General features: G+C 43.0%; 1 protein-coding gene across 2 annotated transcripts in view; it reads right to left on the bottom strand.

Annotated features, from left to right (window-relative positions):
- glg1a (golgi glycoprotein 1a) overlaps nt 1-15,752 on the bottom strand; it is a 56,204-nt gene that overhangs the window by 13,007 nt on the left and 27,445 nt on the right. Inside the window, exons 8-21 of one of the 2 annotated variants that reach the window (XM_036003612.1) lie at nt 14,552-14,766; nt 13,793-13,914; nt 12,817-12,918; nt 12,405-12,558; nt 11,330-11,371; nt 9,395-9,619; nt 8,058-8,120; nt 5,565-5,678; nt 5,142-5,230; nt 3,843-3,960; nt 3,330-3,422; nt 1,897-2,034; nt 1,268-1,391; nt 1,010-1,152 (exon numbers count right to left, since the gene is read on the bottom strand). In XM_036003612.1, coding sequence (XP_035859505.1) covers nt 1,010-1,152; nt 1,268-1,391; nt 1,897-2,034; nt 3,330-3,422; nt 3,843-3,960; nt 5,142-5,230; nt 5,565-5,678; nt 8,058-8,120; nt 9,395-9,619; nt 11,330-11,371; nt 12,405-12,558; nt 12,817-12,918; nt 13,793-13,914; nt 14,552-14,766 — 1,742 coding nt within the window. The remainder of the gene's footprint in view (nt 1-1,009; nt 1,153-1,267; nt 1,392-1,896; nt 2,035-3,329; nt 3,423-3,842; nt 3,961-5,141; nt 5,231-5,564; nt 5,679-8,057; nt 8,121-9,394; nt 9,620-11,329; nt 11,372-12,404; nt 12,559-12,816; nt 12,919-13,792; nt 13,915-14,551; nt 14,767-15,752) is intronic. The other variant, XM_031279824.2, reaches the window with a different exon arrangement.

The raw sequence follows: 15,752 nt of genomic DNA, 5'->3' as shown, positions 1-15,752 counted from the left end.
TCTCAGAGTTGAACCGGGCAGACACAGCACTTTTCATCAGACTCACCCTGGGTCGGGTTAATTAAGTCTACTGCTAACTTACAACACTAATAACATTACCGTCGCCAAAATCCCCCTGCAAATCAAATCCATACTTCCCAGTTAACCATCAAGCCACTAAACCTGTTTGGAAATGAACACCTCTGCTGAAATGTTAAATTTGTTAACGATCATACGACATGAGACAACACCGTCTCTCACCAGTCTGCTGTGATTGGTCAACCAAATTTAAACAAGCCACTGGGCGGGCTGTGCTTAATCAGGCCGCACCAAAGGACAAATGTTACGTGCCGTGTTCTCTGTGTGTGTGTGTGTGTGTGTGTGTGAGATTCTCTTCAGGTGTGTTCTGGTGATGAGACTCCTGCAGCTGCAGCTGATCAGCTGATGAGGGAAGGTGTTAAATGGCTGTGCCAAGCCAGAGTGAGTGGTTGCTTCAGTGGAAGCCAGAGAGTGAAAGAGTGGGGAAGCTGCAGTGAAAGCCAGCCGTGTTTGAGCAGAGTGAGCTGAGGAGTGCTGCTGTGAGAAGCTAAATCAAGCCAGTGATTAAGAGCCCGTAATCGTCTTCCTTTTGAAGATTGTCTTGTGTTCTTTTTCGTATAATAAATTATCTTTTCTTTGTTCAGACCTCCCGGGTTTATTATTTTAAATTGTTTGCGTCCTCCACCCCTAGACAGATTAGGGACGTAACAACGAAAAAGGGATGAAACAACTGGGCTGGCAATCTCAATCAATGACTGAATGAATTTCAAACAGGAATGTGGGTGAGGCGTTTTCAGGCAGTTGGGGAAAAAGTGCCATCTGTAGGAGAGAACGCTCCCTTTGGAGTGAATTTTTTATTTTTTTTTTTGTACTTTATACAACTATAACATACACAAAAACTATATAACAGACTAAAACATGGGGACAATCCCAAAGAGCATAATAGGGGCTCTTTAAGAAAGATAAGACGAAGATGACCAAAGTGTCTGACCTGGTCGGCGTATTTGAGTTTGAGGCAGGAGATGACCTGACCCTCCAGCTCGCTGTCGGCCGTTGCCTTGTTCAGGATGGGCTGGCAGAACTTCGGGATGTCAGCTTTACAGGCCTTCCTCAGCACCGGGTTCAGCCTGTAGTCTGCAGACACACACACGCTTTCAGAAGTTGTACGAGGTGGCAGTAAATTAAGCTGAGTGGAGAGTTTGTCTGTGTCTGTGTGTGTGTGTGTGTGTCTGTGTGTGTGTGTGTGTACCTGTGTTCTGGGTGATCTGTCTCTTGGTGATCATCTGCTTGCATTTCGGATCCATCAGCTCACTGTTCTTGTTCTGTTTCAGACACTGAAGAACGTTCTTTCCCTCCGACTCCGTGCAGAACCGCTGAAAACACACATTCACACGAAACTCAGTTACAAACAGGAGCAAAACACGATATACTAATACATATCAATGTCCAATATGTTCCGCGCTTAAAGCTCACAGATCGGGTTGTTTTCTGCATATTTTACATTGCTGTAAAAACTCGAAATATGTCAGAATTCCTGTGATTCAAATCAGAACACTGCAGATGTGACGACACATTACCGCCAGGCTCAAACACTCAGCATGTTGGGTTTGAATCGGGGTGTAACCGCACACAGAAGCAACCATTTTCTGACATTTTATAGACCAAAAAACTAATCGATCAATGGAGAAAATAATCCACAGATTAATGTTGCTAACTGCACACAGCTACAAACTCACTCTTGTGAACTTTGGTTCCACATTACGTGTATTCTGCAGCACTGTGTCTGCCCGTGCAAAATAATATAATTTGTGTGGGGCATGTTTTATCACGCTCTCAAGTAATGACATGGACCACACGCCGTAGGTTTCCCCGACCTACCCTGATCATGTGCTTGCAGACTCTCATCAGCTGGTAGTCCAGTTCAGGATCAACCATCTCGTTCTCCTGCAGCTTGAAGATCCGCTGGTGGCAACGCTGAGTCAGCTGACGCTTGTTCTCCTTCAGACACTCGATAACCTACAGAGAGAGAGAGAGAGAGAGAGACACACAGAGAGAGAGAGAGAGAGAGAGACAGAGACACAGAGAGAGAGAGAGAGAGACACAGAGAGAGACAGAGACAGCGAGAGACAGAGAGAGAGAGAGAGAGAGACCGAGACACAGAGAGAGAGAGAGAGAGACACAGAGAGAGACAGAGACAGCGAGAGACAGAGAGAGAGAGAGAGAGAGACCGAGACACAGAGACAGAGAGACAGAGAGAGAGACACAGACACAGAGACAAAGATACAGAGAGAGAGAGAGAGAGAGAGACACACAGAGAGAGAGAGAGAGAGACAGAGAGAGAGAGAGAGAGAGACAGAGAGAGAGAGAGAGAGACCGAGACACAGAGACAGAGAGAGACACAGAGACAAAGATACAGAGAGAGAGAGAGAGAGAGAGAGAGACCGAGACACAGAGAGACAGAGACAAAGATACAGAGAGAGAGAGAGACAGAGAGAGACCGAGACACAGAGACAGAGAGAGAGAGAGACACAGAGACAAAGATACAGAGAGAGAGAGAGAGACACACAGAGACAGAGAGAGACAAAGAGACAGAGACAAAGAGAGAGAGACAGGGAGACAGAGATGGAGAGAGAGAGAGAGAGAGAGAGAGAGAGAGAGAGAGAGAGAGAGAGAGAGAGAGAGAGAGAGATTGTTTGATGCATCATATCTAGACAGATCACAACTGCAATTGGTTTTAAAAACTTTTACGTTTTAAATTTCCAGTTAAAGTTCTTGCACACAATTAAGTATTTTTTGGCAAATAAACATTTTTACTGTGAATGAACCACATCATTGTCAGCCTTTAACCATCTAGGGTGCTGCCTCAGTCTGCTCCACCGTGCGTCTTTACGCACGTACTGTATGTGGCTGCTGGTCCAAGTTTGCTTTACTGTTGGTGTTTATGCATCTGTGACTGCCTGTTGGTCTGCTTCAACTGTTATTTTGTATGTCTATTTTACAGTGTTTTACCATGGGTGTAATTTCTAAAAGCCTAACCAGAAACTGCAAATATGCCCACGGCTAGAAGTCCCCCATACGTTGCATCGGTTGCACTTTAGATGTAACGATGCCTATATGTATTGTCCCTGACAAATGAACGGATCAAATAAATAAAATAAAAAAATTACTGCAGACCTGTACTCACTTTATTAACCACTTCTCAGTCTCCAGACCTTCATCTGGAATTCTACCTGATAAAATGGGCTCCAAATGCTGCGGTCAGCGGACAACACAACTGGACATTACAACGACAACTGTGTGCGGCGGCTGACCTGTGCGTTTCCGAAGGCCACGTTCTGACACAGCCGGTTGATGTCCTGCTTACAGGAGTCGTACAGCTCCGGCTCCAGGCGGATGTCCTCCGACTGCAGAGAGATTCGGGGCGAGGATTTAGCGGGTTTACACAGAAACACAGACACAAAGAAAACACAGATACTTTGAACCTGTGCAGGAAGAGGAAAAGGAAACTCAGACATGGCTTAAGGAAACCTCTCAAGAGAGATGAAACCATCTCAGAAGAGAAGAGCAGAAACTTTTAAACAAGATCTGTTTGCTGTTGGTCTGCTGAGGTTTTGCAAATGTTTGAAAAAGGTAAGTCGGTCTGCTTTACAAGACGCTAGACATCAATCCTACTGAACTTCTGCTCCAATTTCTCCTGTTGTTCTTGGAAACCTGACACACGCTCACTCACTCACACAGACACACAGATCATGTCTGATCGACAGATAGATAGACCGCTGACTGACTGTGTTGCGTGTTGCTGAACCCCGTGTCAGTGAACGTACCATCTCCACCTCCTCCACCCGAAGCTGTTTACGACATTTGATGGACACTCGCTGCTCCTTGGCGTCCTGCAGGGTGTCGTTTCTCACCGTGGTGCTGAGGCAGATCACAACGTCCACCCTGAACGACAGGAAGACAAGCGGTTACGCACGCACGCACGCACACACACACACACACACACACACACACACACACACACACACACACACACAGTCTCACATCTACTTTATACCATACGTCAGAGTCCCGCTGAAGATGGGAGAGTCTGTTTGTCGTTGCTGGACTACTGGGTGGAAAAAGTCTGTTGGCAGCTAACATTATAATTCAGTCACCAGTCTTCCTCTGAAAACCTCAGGGGGAGTTTTAGGGAACGGTACTGACCTGCCATCATTTATAAAAACACTTGGAATAAAGTTTTATTTTCCGCCTTTGAGCTCAGAATATTGTTCAACATAACGCTCTTCCCAAAGGTCCGCCTACTTAGCTGTCAGAGTAAAGACTGTGAGGTGAAGCCGAACGCTCCCAAAGCAAGTAAGTTGGCTTGGTTTAGTTTGGGTTGATGTGTTACAATGGTGATAAAATGGTAGAATTTTTTATTTTTATATATATATATATATATATATATATATATGAGAAAAAATCTAAATGCATAAATAAAAGCAGAGCGCTTTTAAAGACATTTCTTCTTATTATTTTTCTATTTTCACACTTTGTCATAATGTTTCCTAAAATAAATAATGAAAAAAAAAAGGAACTAAATTATAGACGTAGTTCCAACTACAAGCCTCTCAGGAGCAGTGTAGGTTTTATACTGTATTTACATATTTGGGAATGTAAAGTAGGAATTTACGAGCATGCCTTGAAAGCAGCACAATTGGTAGAAATATATTGCTAGATTGAAGCATCCCATAATGATTGGTTTCCCCGGGTCAAATTTGACCCTTTTTCAAAGTTCCGATATCAGAAATTTGGGTTTCTTTCAACTTAATTGCCCAAAAATAACACAGATGGTTCCATAAGATGTCTTTGTAAGTAAAATAAATGGGTTTTATTCCATTTCATAGCATTATTCTGACTTACCTTTGATTATCCATCAACAAACGTTCCTCTGATCTTAACTTTTAAACAAAATAATTCATGATTTCTATATATATAGTACATTCATGCACTCTGGTTAGATAATACTGCGTTTATTAGCTCTGTACTTGTACTCTGCTTACATATTGAATCTTGAATCTAGATGCAATTGGGGTTTTTTTTCCGCTGCAGATATGAAGGTCAGAGTTATGTACATGTCTTACTTCTTCTTGATGTTGGGACAAAGTTTGAGAACGTCCTCCTTACAGGCTGTCTTGAACTTGTAGGAGAAACGGAAATCTTTGATCTGAATCTGCAGACAGACAGAGAGAGAGACAGACAGAGAGAGAGACAGCGTGTAAGTAATGCAGCCAGCTAATCATGTTGCTGCATGGGGACATATTGATGCCAATACACAGACATGTCTCCAATAACTCAATGAGCTAAACCATTAAAAGGATAAACAAAAGTATTGTGCATATTTTTTTATATTTCAATGTTGATCAAAAGAGACTCTAGAGAAATGTCTGCCCATTTGTATCATAATTCCTGTTGCATGTGTCGGTTGGTAGAGCTAATCAGCTTCGTACTGTGTACGTGTTGAGCTAAGAAACATCCTGATAACACTTTGTTATCCGTCTGCTCACCAGCTGGAAGTGTGTCACTCCCACCGCACACTTCTCATTCATCTCCTTCTGGTGTTTGTTCTGAACCAAACACTCCATCAGATCACCGGTGTTGATCTGGTTATCAGCCACCTCCTGAGAGACAGACAGGGAGGGAGGGAGGGAGAGAGACAGACAGACAGGGAGGGCAAGAGAGATGAGAGAGAGAGAGAGACAGAACGGGAGGGAGGGAGGGATAAAGTGAGAGACAGGGAGAGAGGGAGGGAGGGAGGGATAAAGAGAGAGACAGAGAGAGAGACAGAGGGAGACAGAGAGAGGGAGAGAGATTGAATTGAAAGACAAGGTTGAAATTTGGTTTGAAAATGTTCAACAGCTAAATATAACATCTTGTGTTAACGTTGATGATTGAAGTTATTCAGACCGAATAATTCAACATCAAGAGGGGAAGATATGGATAAACCTCTCAACCGTGATATGTCATTTCATTTTTGCTGCTTGCTGTTGCTCTGCATCTTGAGAAATGCTTTTTGTTGTTGCTCTCGCTGTCTTTATGGTGTCTTGTTGACTTCTGTCTGTAGATTATAACCTGTACTAATGTCTTTATGGTGTCTTGTTGACTTCTGTCTGTAGATTATAACCTGTACTAATGTCTTTATGGTGTCTTGTTGACTGTCTGTAGATTATAACCTGTACTAATGTCTTTATGGTGTCTTGTTGACTTCTGTCTGTAGATTATAACCTGTACTAATGTCTTTATGGTGTCTTGTTGACTTCTGTCTGTAGATTATAACCTGTACTAATGTCTTTATGGTGTCTTGTTGACTTCTGTCTGTAGATTATAACCTGTACTAATGCCTTGCTATTTCCTGTTGCTTTGGTTGTCAAAACATCTGGCCAAAGGACTACAGTTGAAAATTATTCGGCTGGCTAACACTGGCACACTTACAGAAATGTTGATTCATGTGCGTTGTCCTTATGAATAAAAATATGAAATGACATTTTGCAATATATCTAGATCTATGGAGAAACAGTTTATGGATGAAATAACGGGGCAAGAATGTCTGTCTTTGGTTAATCCAGTTAACGAAATACCTGATAAATCATATTTAGAGAAATATATTGCCATAAAGCAGTTCTACTCATTGATTTGCAACATAAAGGAGCAGCCACAGAGTCGACACATTATCACCCAACACTATTCAACATGACAACAGTAGGTTTGTGTTCATGCATGTGTGCGGCTTTAGGAAGGTTGACATTTTGTACACTGCAAAACAGAAATGAAGACATTCAGGGAAAGAACGACAGAGAAAATGATTGAAGTTTAGATAAGGCAGGAAGAAGAGCAGCTCTTCAAAACACAAACGTCCACTCCAAAGGGACTCGGTTTTATTGTTTGTGGGACTGTAATAAAATGAAAGACTTCTGGAAAGAGGTAAGCGCAAATTATATTTCAAATAGTGTCCGCAAAATGTGCCTCTCCATCCCAAAGTATTCATCCTGGGGCTGTAAAAAAAAAAGAGGTAAAAATACATATTGACGTGTTTATTGCAAGCAAAACGGTTGAATTCTCTCGCTTGGAATAGTGTGAATAGACTTTTATCACAGCAGACATGTTGACATGTCATAGTAGCAAAAGCACAGGTGTGTTCAAAACCAGTAATGATGGCTGCGTTCCACTTAGGAGAGGTCCTGGTATGGTGCATGCTGACTCACTGAAATAGCTCACTGGGACACTTGATGGAATTGAGCCACCGTTAAGGTTATCAATTTCAGCTGTGCTTTTCCTACTATGACAAGTCAAAATGTCTGCTGTGAAAAAGGTCCATAGGCCTAGTATTGGTCGGTGGCTTGGGGAAATGTCTTCTTGCCTAACAATGGAAAGAATAACATATATGGTTAAGGACAAACAAAATACTAGAACAGGTTTGGGGACCATCCTGCGTGGTGTACTGGCACATGAGGGGAATGATGAGTAATTTAGTATTTTCCATGCAACAGAGAGATGTTTATATTGGCTTGTGACATGATTTGTTACATGTTCCAAATATATCTCATAAGAAGGGATCAGACCAACATAAAAGGTATTTTTTTTTTTGTATTAAGTCCTTATAATTTGGGTTTTTATTTTATATAAAGGTTTTTCGTGTATTTGTATTTTTTGTCTGTTGCTGTGATTGCTGTCTGTTTGTTTTTTTGCTACTTTTGTTTTTCAGGCTGTGTACATTTCTGTATATCTTGGTTAAAATGAAACTCAAACTTTCTGCCTGCGTGCTCATTACAGTCTTAATTTTGTACATTCCGTATTATTATTATTATTATTATTATTGATTAGATAATGTGAAATTGCTCCCTGCTTTCTTCTTTTTCTGAAATATTTTCCACTCTTGACCTTTTCAAACGAAAGCAGATTTTTTTTGACGCAGTTGAGACAAAAACTCTTCCACCAAATTCAAAACTGGATTTAAAAAGCATTATACTATTAGAAAGTGTCTCTGTGTATACAGTACTTACATGGCAGTAGGTCTGGATGACAGGTTCACAGGCTTGCATCAGCAGCGCCTCGATCTGAATATCCTGAGGACAGAACAAACCGATGCTGTTAACACAAAAGATTCAGTCGGACCGGATCAGCCCGTTAAACTGCTCTTTTCCCATCAGAACGGACCGGAGCGTCACACACGTTAGAGTCAGTCGTGGTTCCTGACCCTAAAGGCCTCTTTACAGTCGATGTTCCCGACCTATCGCGCGACAGTATGACGTCAGAATGACGTGGATCTCGCGTATGTGTTTTAGACATCCTGCTGCACACCAAATTTCCTTTTCTAAGGATAAATAACGTCAAACTTGAACTTGAACATTCCCACACATTCACACACTGTGGCTGAGGTTGCCACCTGCTCATCAGATAAACACGCACACACATTTCCACTCCGATTGCACAGCATCGGGAGCAGTTCAGTGTCTTGCCCAAGGGCTACAAGGCCAGGGATCGAACCACCAACCTTCCTATTGGTAGGCGAACGCTCTACCACCTAAGGCCACAGCCACCCTGCGTTCTAGGGATAGACGACTATCGGGCCGTTTTTTTTGGCAGTTTGCTGATCATCTGTATCGGTGTTTTATTGTTCTACGTTGGCTCGGCTACAGCTCTGTGTCCGTCCCTCTGCTTCAGTTTCTCTCACACTGAGTCTGACTTCATGTCCCGCCCACAACACTCTCTGACTCTCTCTTACTGGGTATTATGTTGGAAGTTTCTACTTTATTACATAATTGCTTAAAGCAGGTGGTGATGGCCCAGTGGATATGACCCATGCCTTTGGTGTGGGAGACCCAGGTTCGATTCCCACTGCAATACATCAACCAATGTGTCCCTGAGCAAGACACTTAACCCCTAGTTGCTCCAGAGGTGTGCAACCTCTGGCATATATAGCAATTGTAAGTCGCTTTGGATAAAAGCGTCAGCTAAATGACATGTAATGTAATGTAAAGCATTTAAACAAAGTTTTGTGTTGGGGTTTGTAACATTCCAGAATCTTAATTTTGACTTAAAGATTTTCATTTTCACTGTAAATGCATATAGATTCCACATATCTGTTCTCGGTTTTATTATCTACTAATAAATTGGTATCGGCCTTGAAAAACCAGTATCAGTCGATCCCTAAAACATTCCTCAAAGCCGTTCCTCACCGTTCTGAGGAAACATGTCTTTCAACACCTTAACCATCGTTAAATGATGCACACCGTTTGAGATTGAACGTGCCCCAGGAGTTTCTACTTCATGCGTCCTTTGCTGCCAGTGAGAGTGTTGCATTATGGGTAGTAGCAGCAGCAGCATGTGTGGTGGTTACCTCAGACTCCAGCTCCGTCAGGTTCCCCACCACGTCCCTGCAGTCGGACAGCAGATCCTCCAGGTGGTCCTGCAGACACTCCAGCTCCTGCCCGGCCTCCGTCTTCTCGCTGCACCACTTCCCCAGGTCGGTCATGCATCGTCTCTGGAGCTCGGGGTCCAGCTTCACGTCCAGCGCCCTCTGGTGGAGGATCCTCTGCACCTCCACCTTACAGTCTCTGGAGAGCTGCAGCAGGGCCGCAACGACGGATTAGTAGAGACAAGAGACGCAAACCCTCGAAGACGCCTTAAACTGATACTCCACTCTGGATAAGTAGGATTTTTTTTTTTTTGAAAAGTGGCTGTTTAAAGTTTCTAGATTTGTAAGTACATTTATTAACCCTCTGAGGACGAAAGACGCAACGCACGTCGAAAACAATGTTTGACGAAACTCCTACTCAAAAAGCGATGTTACAAAATTTTATTTCAGACATTTATTTACCATTTTAAATCACATATAACCTAAAACTTTGGCAAACTCATTTCAAGCACAAAAACAACTCATACAACACATCATAAGTTAAGGTTTGATTTCAAGATGGTCACAAAGTGATTTACGATAAAAGACTGAGGCAACGGGCATCAACTGAGAATGATTTGTCATAAATTCAACAGATTATGTCTGATTCAGGGGTGTCAAGATTCTCCAAATCAAACTTTTGACTTTAAATTTTAAGGTCACGATTCGATCCAATTTAAAAAACAAATAAAATAGTCAACAGGGACAGCAATGGCACAATAAGAGCCACTAGATGGCAGAAGGGTACTTTACACTTTACTTTGAGTTTGACCGTTTACGAGGTGCAACTGAAGGCACAGCTAGTTTAACGAGGCGCACATAAATGCACCATGGAGTCCCATCGAAGCCGACATGCTTTACCTTTATTGTTGGTTTCCATAACTCACTCACGGGGAAGGCCAAAATGTTGCTATACCGGTGACTCCAGGGGAGCAGAACTTTCCAGCTCTGTTATCTCAGACTCCGGCGGTGGCCATGGAGTCTGGGAAAGAGCGACTGCAGGCTACCGCCAAGCTAACATAACCCTGTGTCTTTAGCTGCATGCTACCAGCCGGTAAACCACGCCGTTGTTGTGTTTTTCCTTCGGACGTGCGCAAGAAGGCGGGGTGGAGGATTAAAAAAAATACAGGGGGAATCGCCGATCCATTTTTCGATTTATTTTTTCAATTAAAAATCATGACAACCCTAGTCTGATTACATTATTTCCAGAGGAGCTTCAGAGCCTTGAGGAGAGTACAAGTATATAAGGACCGGTCACACCAGAAAGTTGCAAAGTATAAACTAATTTCACGGTTTTAAAAGCTGGTGTGACCGGGCCTTAACACAGAACATTTAACTGTATTTTAAAGAAGATATGCGTGTTTGGAAGATACTGAACATAAGGTAGACTACAGATAAAGATTATGAAGCAGGAGAAGTTTCTACAGTCGTCTTGGTATTTGTGGTATTTTTCTTGTAATCGAAACCGGCAAAAACTGGAACTAATATTAACATACATGAAATCAAGCTGATCGTTGTCGCTTTTCTCCATGACGGAGGAAAAATTCTACATTTTTGAGCCTTCAGGGGAGAGAGTTTGATACTAGTACAATATATGTGAGTGGAGTATCGCTTTAAGGACTGCTTGCACATCTGATTTTAATCAAGAAATCAATTTGCTCCCGTTGATTAATCAGCACAACCCTGTTTTCCATAATTGGATAATTGCATCGATTCTTCACATCACAGTTCGGCAGCTCACTTCACTTTTCACACAATTACTCAGCTTCCACATGCACCAATTTTAGATAAGTACAATCACTTCCCCTAAAAATCCACCAGTCATCATGTGTGCAGTTTCCTGTGATTATCATCAGTTCAGCAGCGCGACATACTCACAGTCAAACGCCAGGTTTCTGCTTCAGACTCGCCACTGACGAGCTAAGAGAATATTCTGAGGTCAGTGAGGAGGTTCACAGACTTACTGGAGATTTGACTTCTTCTGCATGCTGACAATATAACTACAAATGTGTTTCCAGTAGACAGTCAGTATGAGCTTCAATTTCGGCCAACATTCGGTGTGATGGACGTAACCGGCCTTTTGGTTTTTTTTTGGTGCTCACAGACGGGCGGATTATGAGACAAAGAGGTCCGTCTCCTCTCCCACATAGGAGCAAGACACACAGACTCTACGGTTGTTTTAGCCGCTCGATGGTGTTTTAAGCCCCCAACGTCGACTTGAAGGCAGCGCTGTGACCGTTGATTTCAAGGCACCTAACCCTAACCATTGCCTAATCCTTGTGCCTGCCAGGCAGCGCTGCCTGGAAGGTGACGTTGGGGGCTTAAAACACCAAACACCGTTTAAGCCCGTCTTTGTTGTCGTTTTCTGTCTCTTCGTAGTCGTTAGGCTTCTCTTTTTGGTCATTTACTGTCTTGTGGTTGTTTTGCCCCTTTTCATAGTCGTGAGTCTCTTTGTGTCTCTCGGTAGTCATTTTGTGTCTCTTTGTAGTCATTTTGTGTCTCTTTGTAGTCATTTTGCCTCTTAATAGTCGTGAGTCTCTTCGTGGCTGTTCTGGGTCTCTTTGTGATCATTTTGTGTCTCTTCATAGTTGCTTTGTGTCTTTCTGTGATCATTTTGTGTCTCTTCATATTTGCTTTGTGTCTTTCTGTGGTCATTTGGTGTCTCTTTGTAGCTGCTTTGTGTCTATTTGTAGCTGTTTTGTCTAAGGATCATTTCAGGTGAAATATATCTGGGGGCAGCAGATATGAAAAACCCTTGGGGGGGAAATAAACTGTATACACCACTACAGGCGAGTTATTATGTAGTAAGTAATTATGCTACGTTTTAAAGGAGAGTATGCAGGAACTGATCATTTAAAAAAGATATTTAGATATTATATCAAACATTCCCCAGTGACGGTGGTGTCGTGATGGAGAGAAGTGTCCTTAGGGAGAAACGCTGCCCGAGACTCACCCTGCGTCCCTGCTCCACGGAGCGGTAGGCGTGGCGGTACAGGCAGGAGAAAATGGCGCCGGGGGGCATCATTTCACTAGTCTCGTTCCAGCCGTGAGTGTGGCAGAGCCGGGCAGCATCGCCCTGACATTTCTTATACAAAATGGGATCCAACCTGGGCAACAACACACGGTGTAACCATTAAGTATTAATTAAAAGTACATTGTCCATCAGTACACATAAATATGGTACCACCTAGTTTCTAATCTCACATTTATTTGTGTTTCACAAGACTTTTCTTTTATGTTTTGCTTCCATAAGTCTCAACTACAAAGCAACTTATACGTTTCTTGTTGAGCATAGGACAGTAAAAATAAAGCTGCAGGTTTGTTTTTTTTTAATCCTGTGAAGGAGGAGGATTAGCAGGACTTACTTCCAGTCTCTGGCGATAAAGTACTGCAGCTCCAGAAGCCTGTGTTCACAGTCCTCCACCATCTTCTCGGTGTACAGATGCTCCATCAGACAGGACAGGATCCTGCAGGATCGGCAACACAATAAGAACTTTATTATTATTACTGATCACATACAAGTACAGTACAATGTAGTGAATTCAATCTTTGCATCTAACCCGCTCCCTACGTTTGTTTTGTTTTTGCATTTGGTCTGTGGTGTTCAGACTCCGTCACATTCTGGAAGTGTCTTCTTTTATAGCAGATACAACACAAAGAGGAGTTCATATATATCTGACTGCATGAATTAGTTGATGAAAACCATGTGCAGTAATATATAATAATATTGAGGAGGTGAAGAGACCAGTGAAGATTCACACCCCTATCATATACTCTAAGGAACTAAAAGAAAATGAGAAGAGGCCATTTTACTTTTACAAGTTTGAACTTTTAATACAAGTTTCTTTGAATCAAATTCAATCATCTTTGCCAGACCTTCCTCCCCAGCGCTGTGAAGGAGGGTCTGACTAGTCCACACATCATTCTGGGAACGGTGAAAAACATGCTCTGGTTTATTGGCATTTCTTTAAACCAATCACAATCGTCTTGGGCGGCGCTAAGCGAGGGACGGAGCCACGATGCCGCTGCAAAATAGCCTCGGGAAGTTTTTTGGTGGAACGTGTGTACGTTCAAAAGTAGTTTTAGTCGTGCGACAGAAAACTCAGATTGGACAGATAGTCTAGCTAGCTGTCTGGATTTACCCTGCAGAGATCTGAGGAGCAGTTAACCATAGTCCTCACAAATCCACCGGAGGTTAGAACACTAACACAAAGACAGAGGAAGGGGACGGACATCTGGTCGGAAAGAGAGACCTCTGGCGGAATTCCGACAGCACCGGAGCAATCCCGAAAGTGGAATGTCGTCGATATAGACTAGAGTGTCAGAGACATGGGGACTCACATGGGGTCTCCGCTGCGGATGTGTTTGCAGGCAGTCTGGATGACGGACTCGCAGGCCTCGTTGAGCGCTCGGTCGATGCGGTAGTCGGCTCCGGGGTCGGCTTCCTGGATCAGAGTCTGGAGCTGAGAACGGAAAAAACAACATCAACATAAATAGAAATCAACGCAAGCTGGAAGTTCTGCTATGAGGGCGGGGGGGAATGCATAGTATCCTGGACCCATGAAATAACTGGCCTTTAAAAATTAAAATCTGTCTGCCTCTATGTGCCTGCATTTTTTCAAATACGCCGCACTTTCGCTGCATAAATTGCCGATTTCCGTACAAAATATGCGGGGCTTGCATGATTTCATAATCCCCGCATTTTCGTTGCAAAAAAGTCACACATATCTTAGCAGAAAGTAGAAAAATGTTGCATTTACTTCACACAAGAGCAGCCATTTTCCCCTGTTGCCATGGGAACGTTATGAAGTGATTTAATTACATGACATGAACATCATCGAAAAGCTGCAAACCCCGCAATGAAGCCACGATGAAACCGCAATTTTTTGCAAGTTCCCGCAATTTCATCGCATAAAATTGCATAAATATCCCGCATATTCCATCGCATTTTTTAAGAAAATGTGCCGCATAATCAAGGATTTTGCATATTTTTATGGTTCGAGGAAATCGCAATATTGATATCGACGTATTCGGTCAAAAATATCGTGATATCTCCATATGCCCCAGCCCTACCAACAGTTAACATAAATGCCGACTTACCGCCCTCTGGCAGTCGGGGTCGATGGCGCCCACGTCTCCTCTGCCGACCCTCATCAGGCAGTGCAGCGTCCGTCCTTTGCGGTGCAGACCGGAGCAGTGGCCCTCGATCTCGCTGCGACAGTGCAGCACGATCTCCGGACTCAGAGAGAAATCCTCCATCAGCATCCTCCTGTAGTCCATCATCTCGCCCTGACACTCGCCACTGACCACACGGCCTGGGACGGACACAGCAAGTTGTGTTCAATAAAATATTGTGTGTGTTATTATGTCATTTTCTAAAGGTTTCTCGAAATGATGCAGACTGAATTGTAGGCAGGGCTGTAAGATATGAGGAAAATATGCAGTATGCGATGACGTTGAGTGTTGCGATAAAGATACTACTTGCGATAAACACAAAGTGTAGTCAGTTCTGCTTCTTGATAAATAAATCTTTTTAAAAAGGCCCTGAACACCCACACAGGTGTTTTGAGTTAACCTGGCTGATTGGACCTCTTCCCAGGACTGTGTGGTTGTGTATAGACCGATTGATTTACATCTTCCTGAGTCTCTTGCTAGCTTTGTTGCACCAGTTAGGGTGGGACAAATGACAGCTTTACCATTCTTATTGGTAGAAAAGATTTGTGACCTAATAAGTTCCCATCTAATCTCTGGCCCACTTCGACTTAAGCAGAGGGCTAATCAGCCAGATCAACTGAAATCAGCTGTGTGTGTGTGTGTGTGTGTGTGTTGTTGTAACTGCCAGCGTTAATGCAGAGAAGTGTATTTTGATATGGCTGACTTTTGGCTACTACTTTTGACAATGTGTGTGTGTGTGTGTGTGTGTGTGTGTGTGTGTGTTCAGACTTCAGAGGGTTTAAATTTGACTGAAAGAGACAATTACAGTTTTAATCACAATTATTTCTGAGACAGTTAAAGTTCTCATATTGTGCTTTTTGGCGTTTTCCCTTTCCTTTATTGTGTTATATATCTTTTTTGTGCACGTTATAGGTTTACAAAGAGAAAAAGCCCAAAGTCCACCCCGAAGGGACTTACCATCTCCAACAGAAAACACTGTTCACAAACTGCTCCAAACAGCTCTATTGTAGTCCAGCCTTTACTTACAGAGACAAACGCTCGCCTAGCTGCTAGCATGGTACGCCCTCATACTCTGCTTCTGACTGGCTAGTAGTCCTTACCTAGCTACTGTCAGGGCACGCCCTCA

The sequence above is a fragment of the Sander lucioperca genome, chromosome 7, assembly GCF_008315115.2.
Source record: "Sander lucioperca isolate FBNREF2018 chromosome 7, SLUC_FBN_1.2, whole genome shotgun sequence".
NCBI classification, from domain to species: domain Eukaryota; kingdom Metazoa; phylum Chordata; class Actinopteri; order Perciformes; family Percidae; genus Sander; species Sander lucioperca.
Note: the sequence above shows the minus strand (reverse complement) of the source record. Positions and strands in the feature narration are given on the sequence as shown.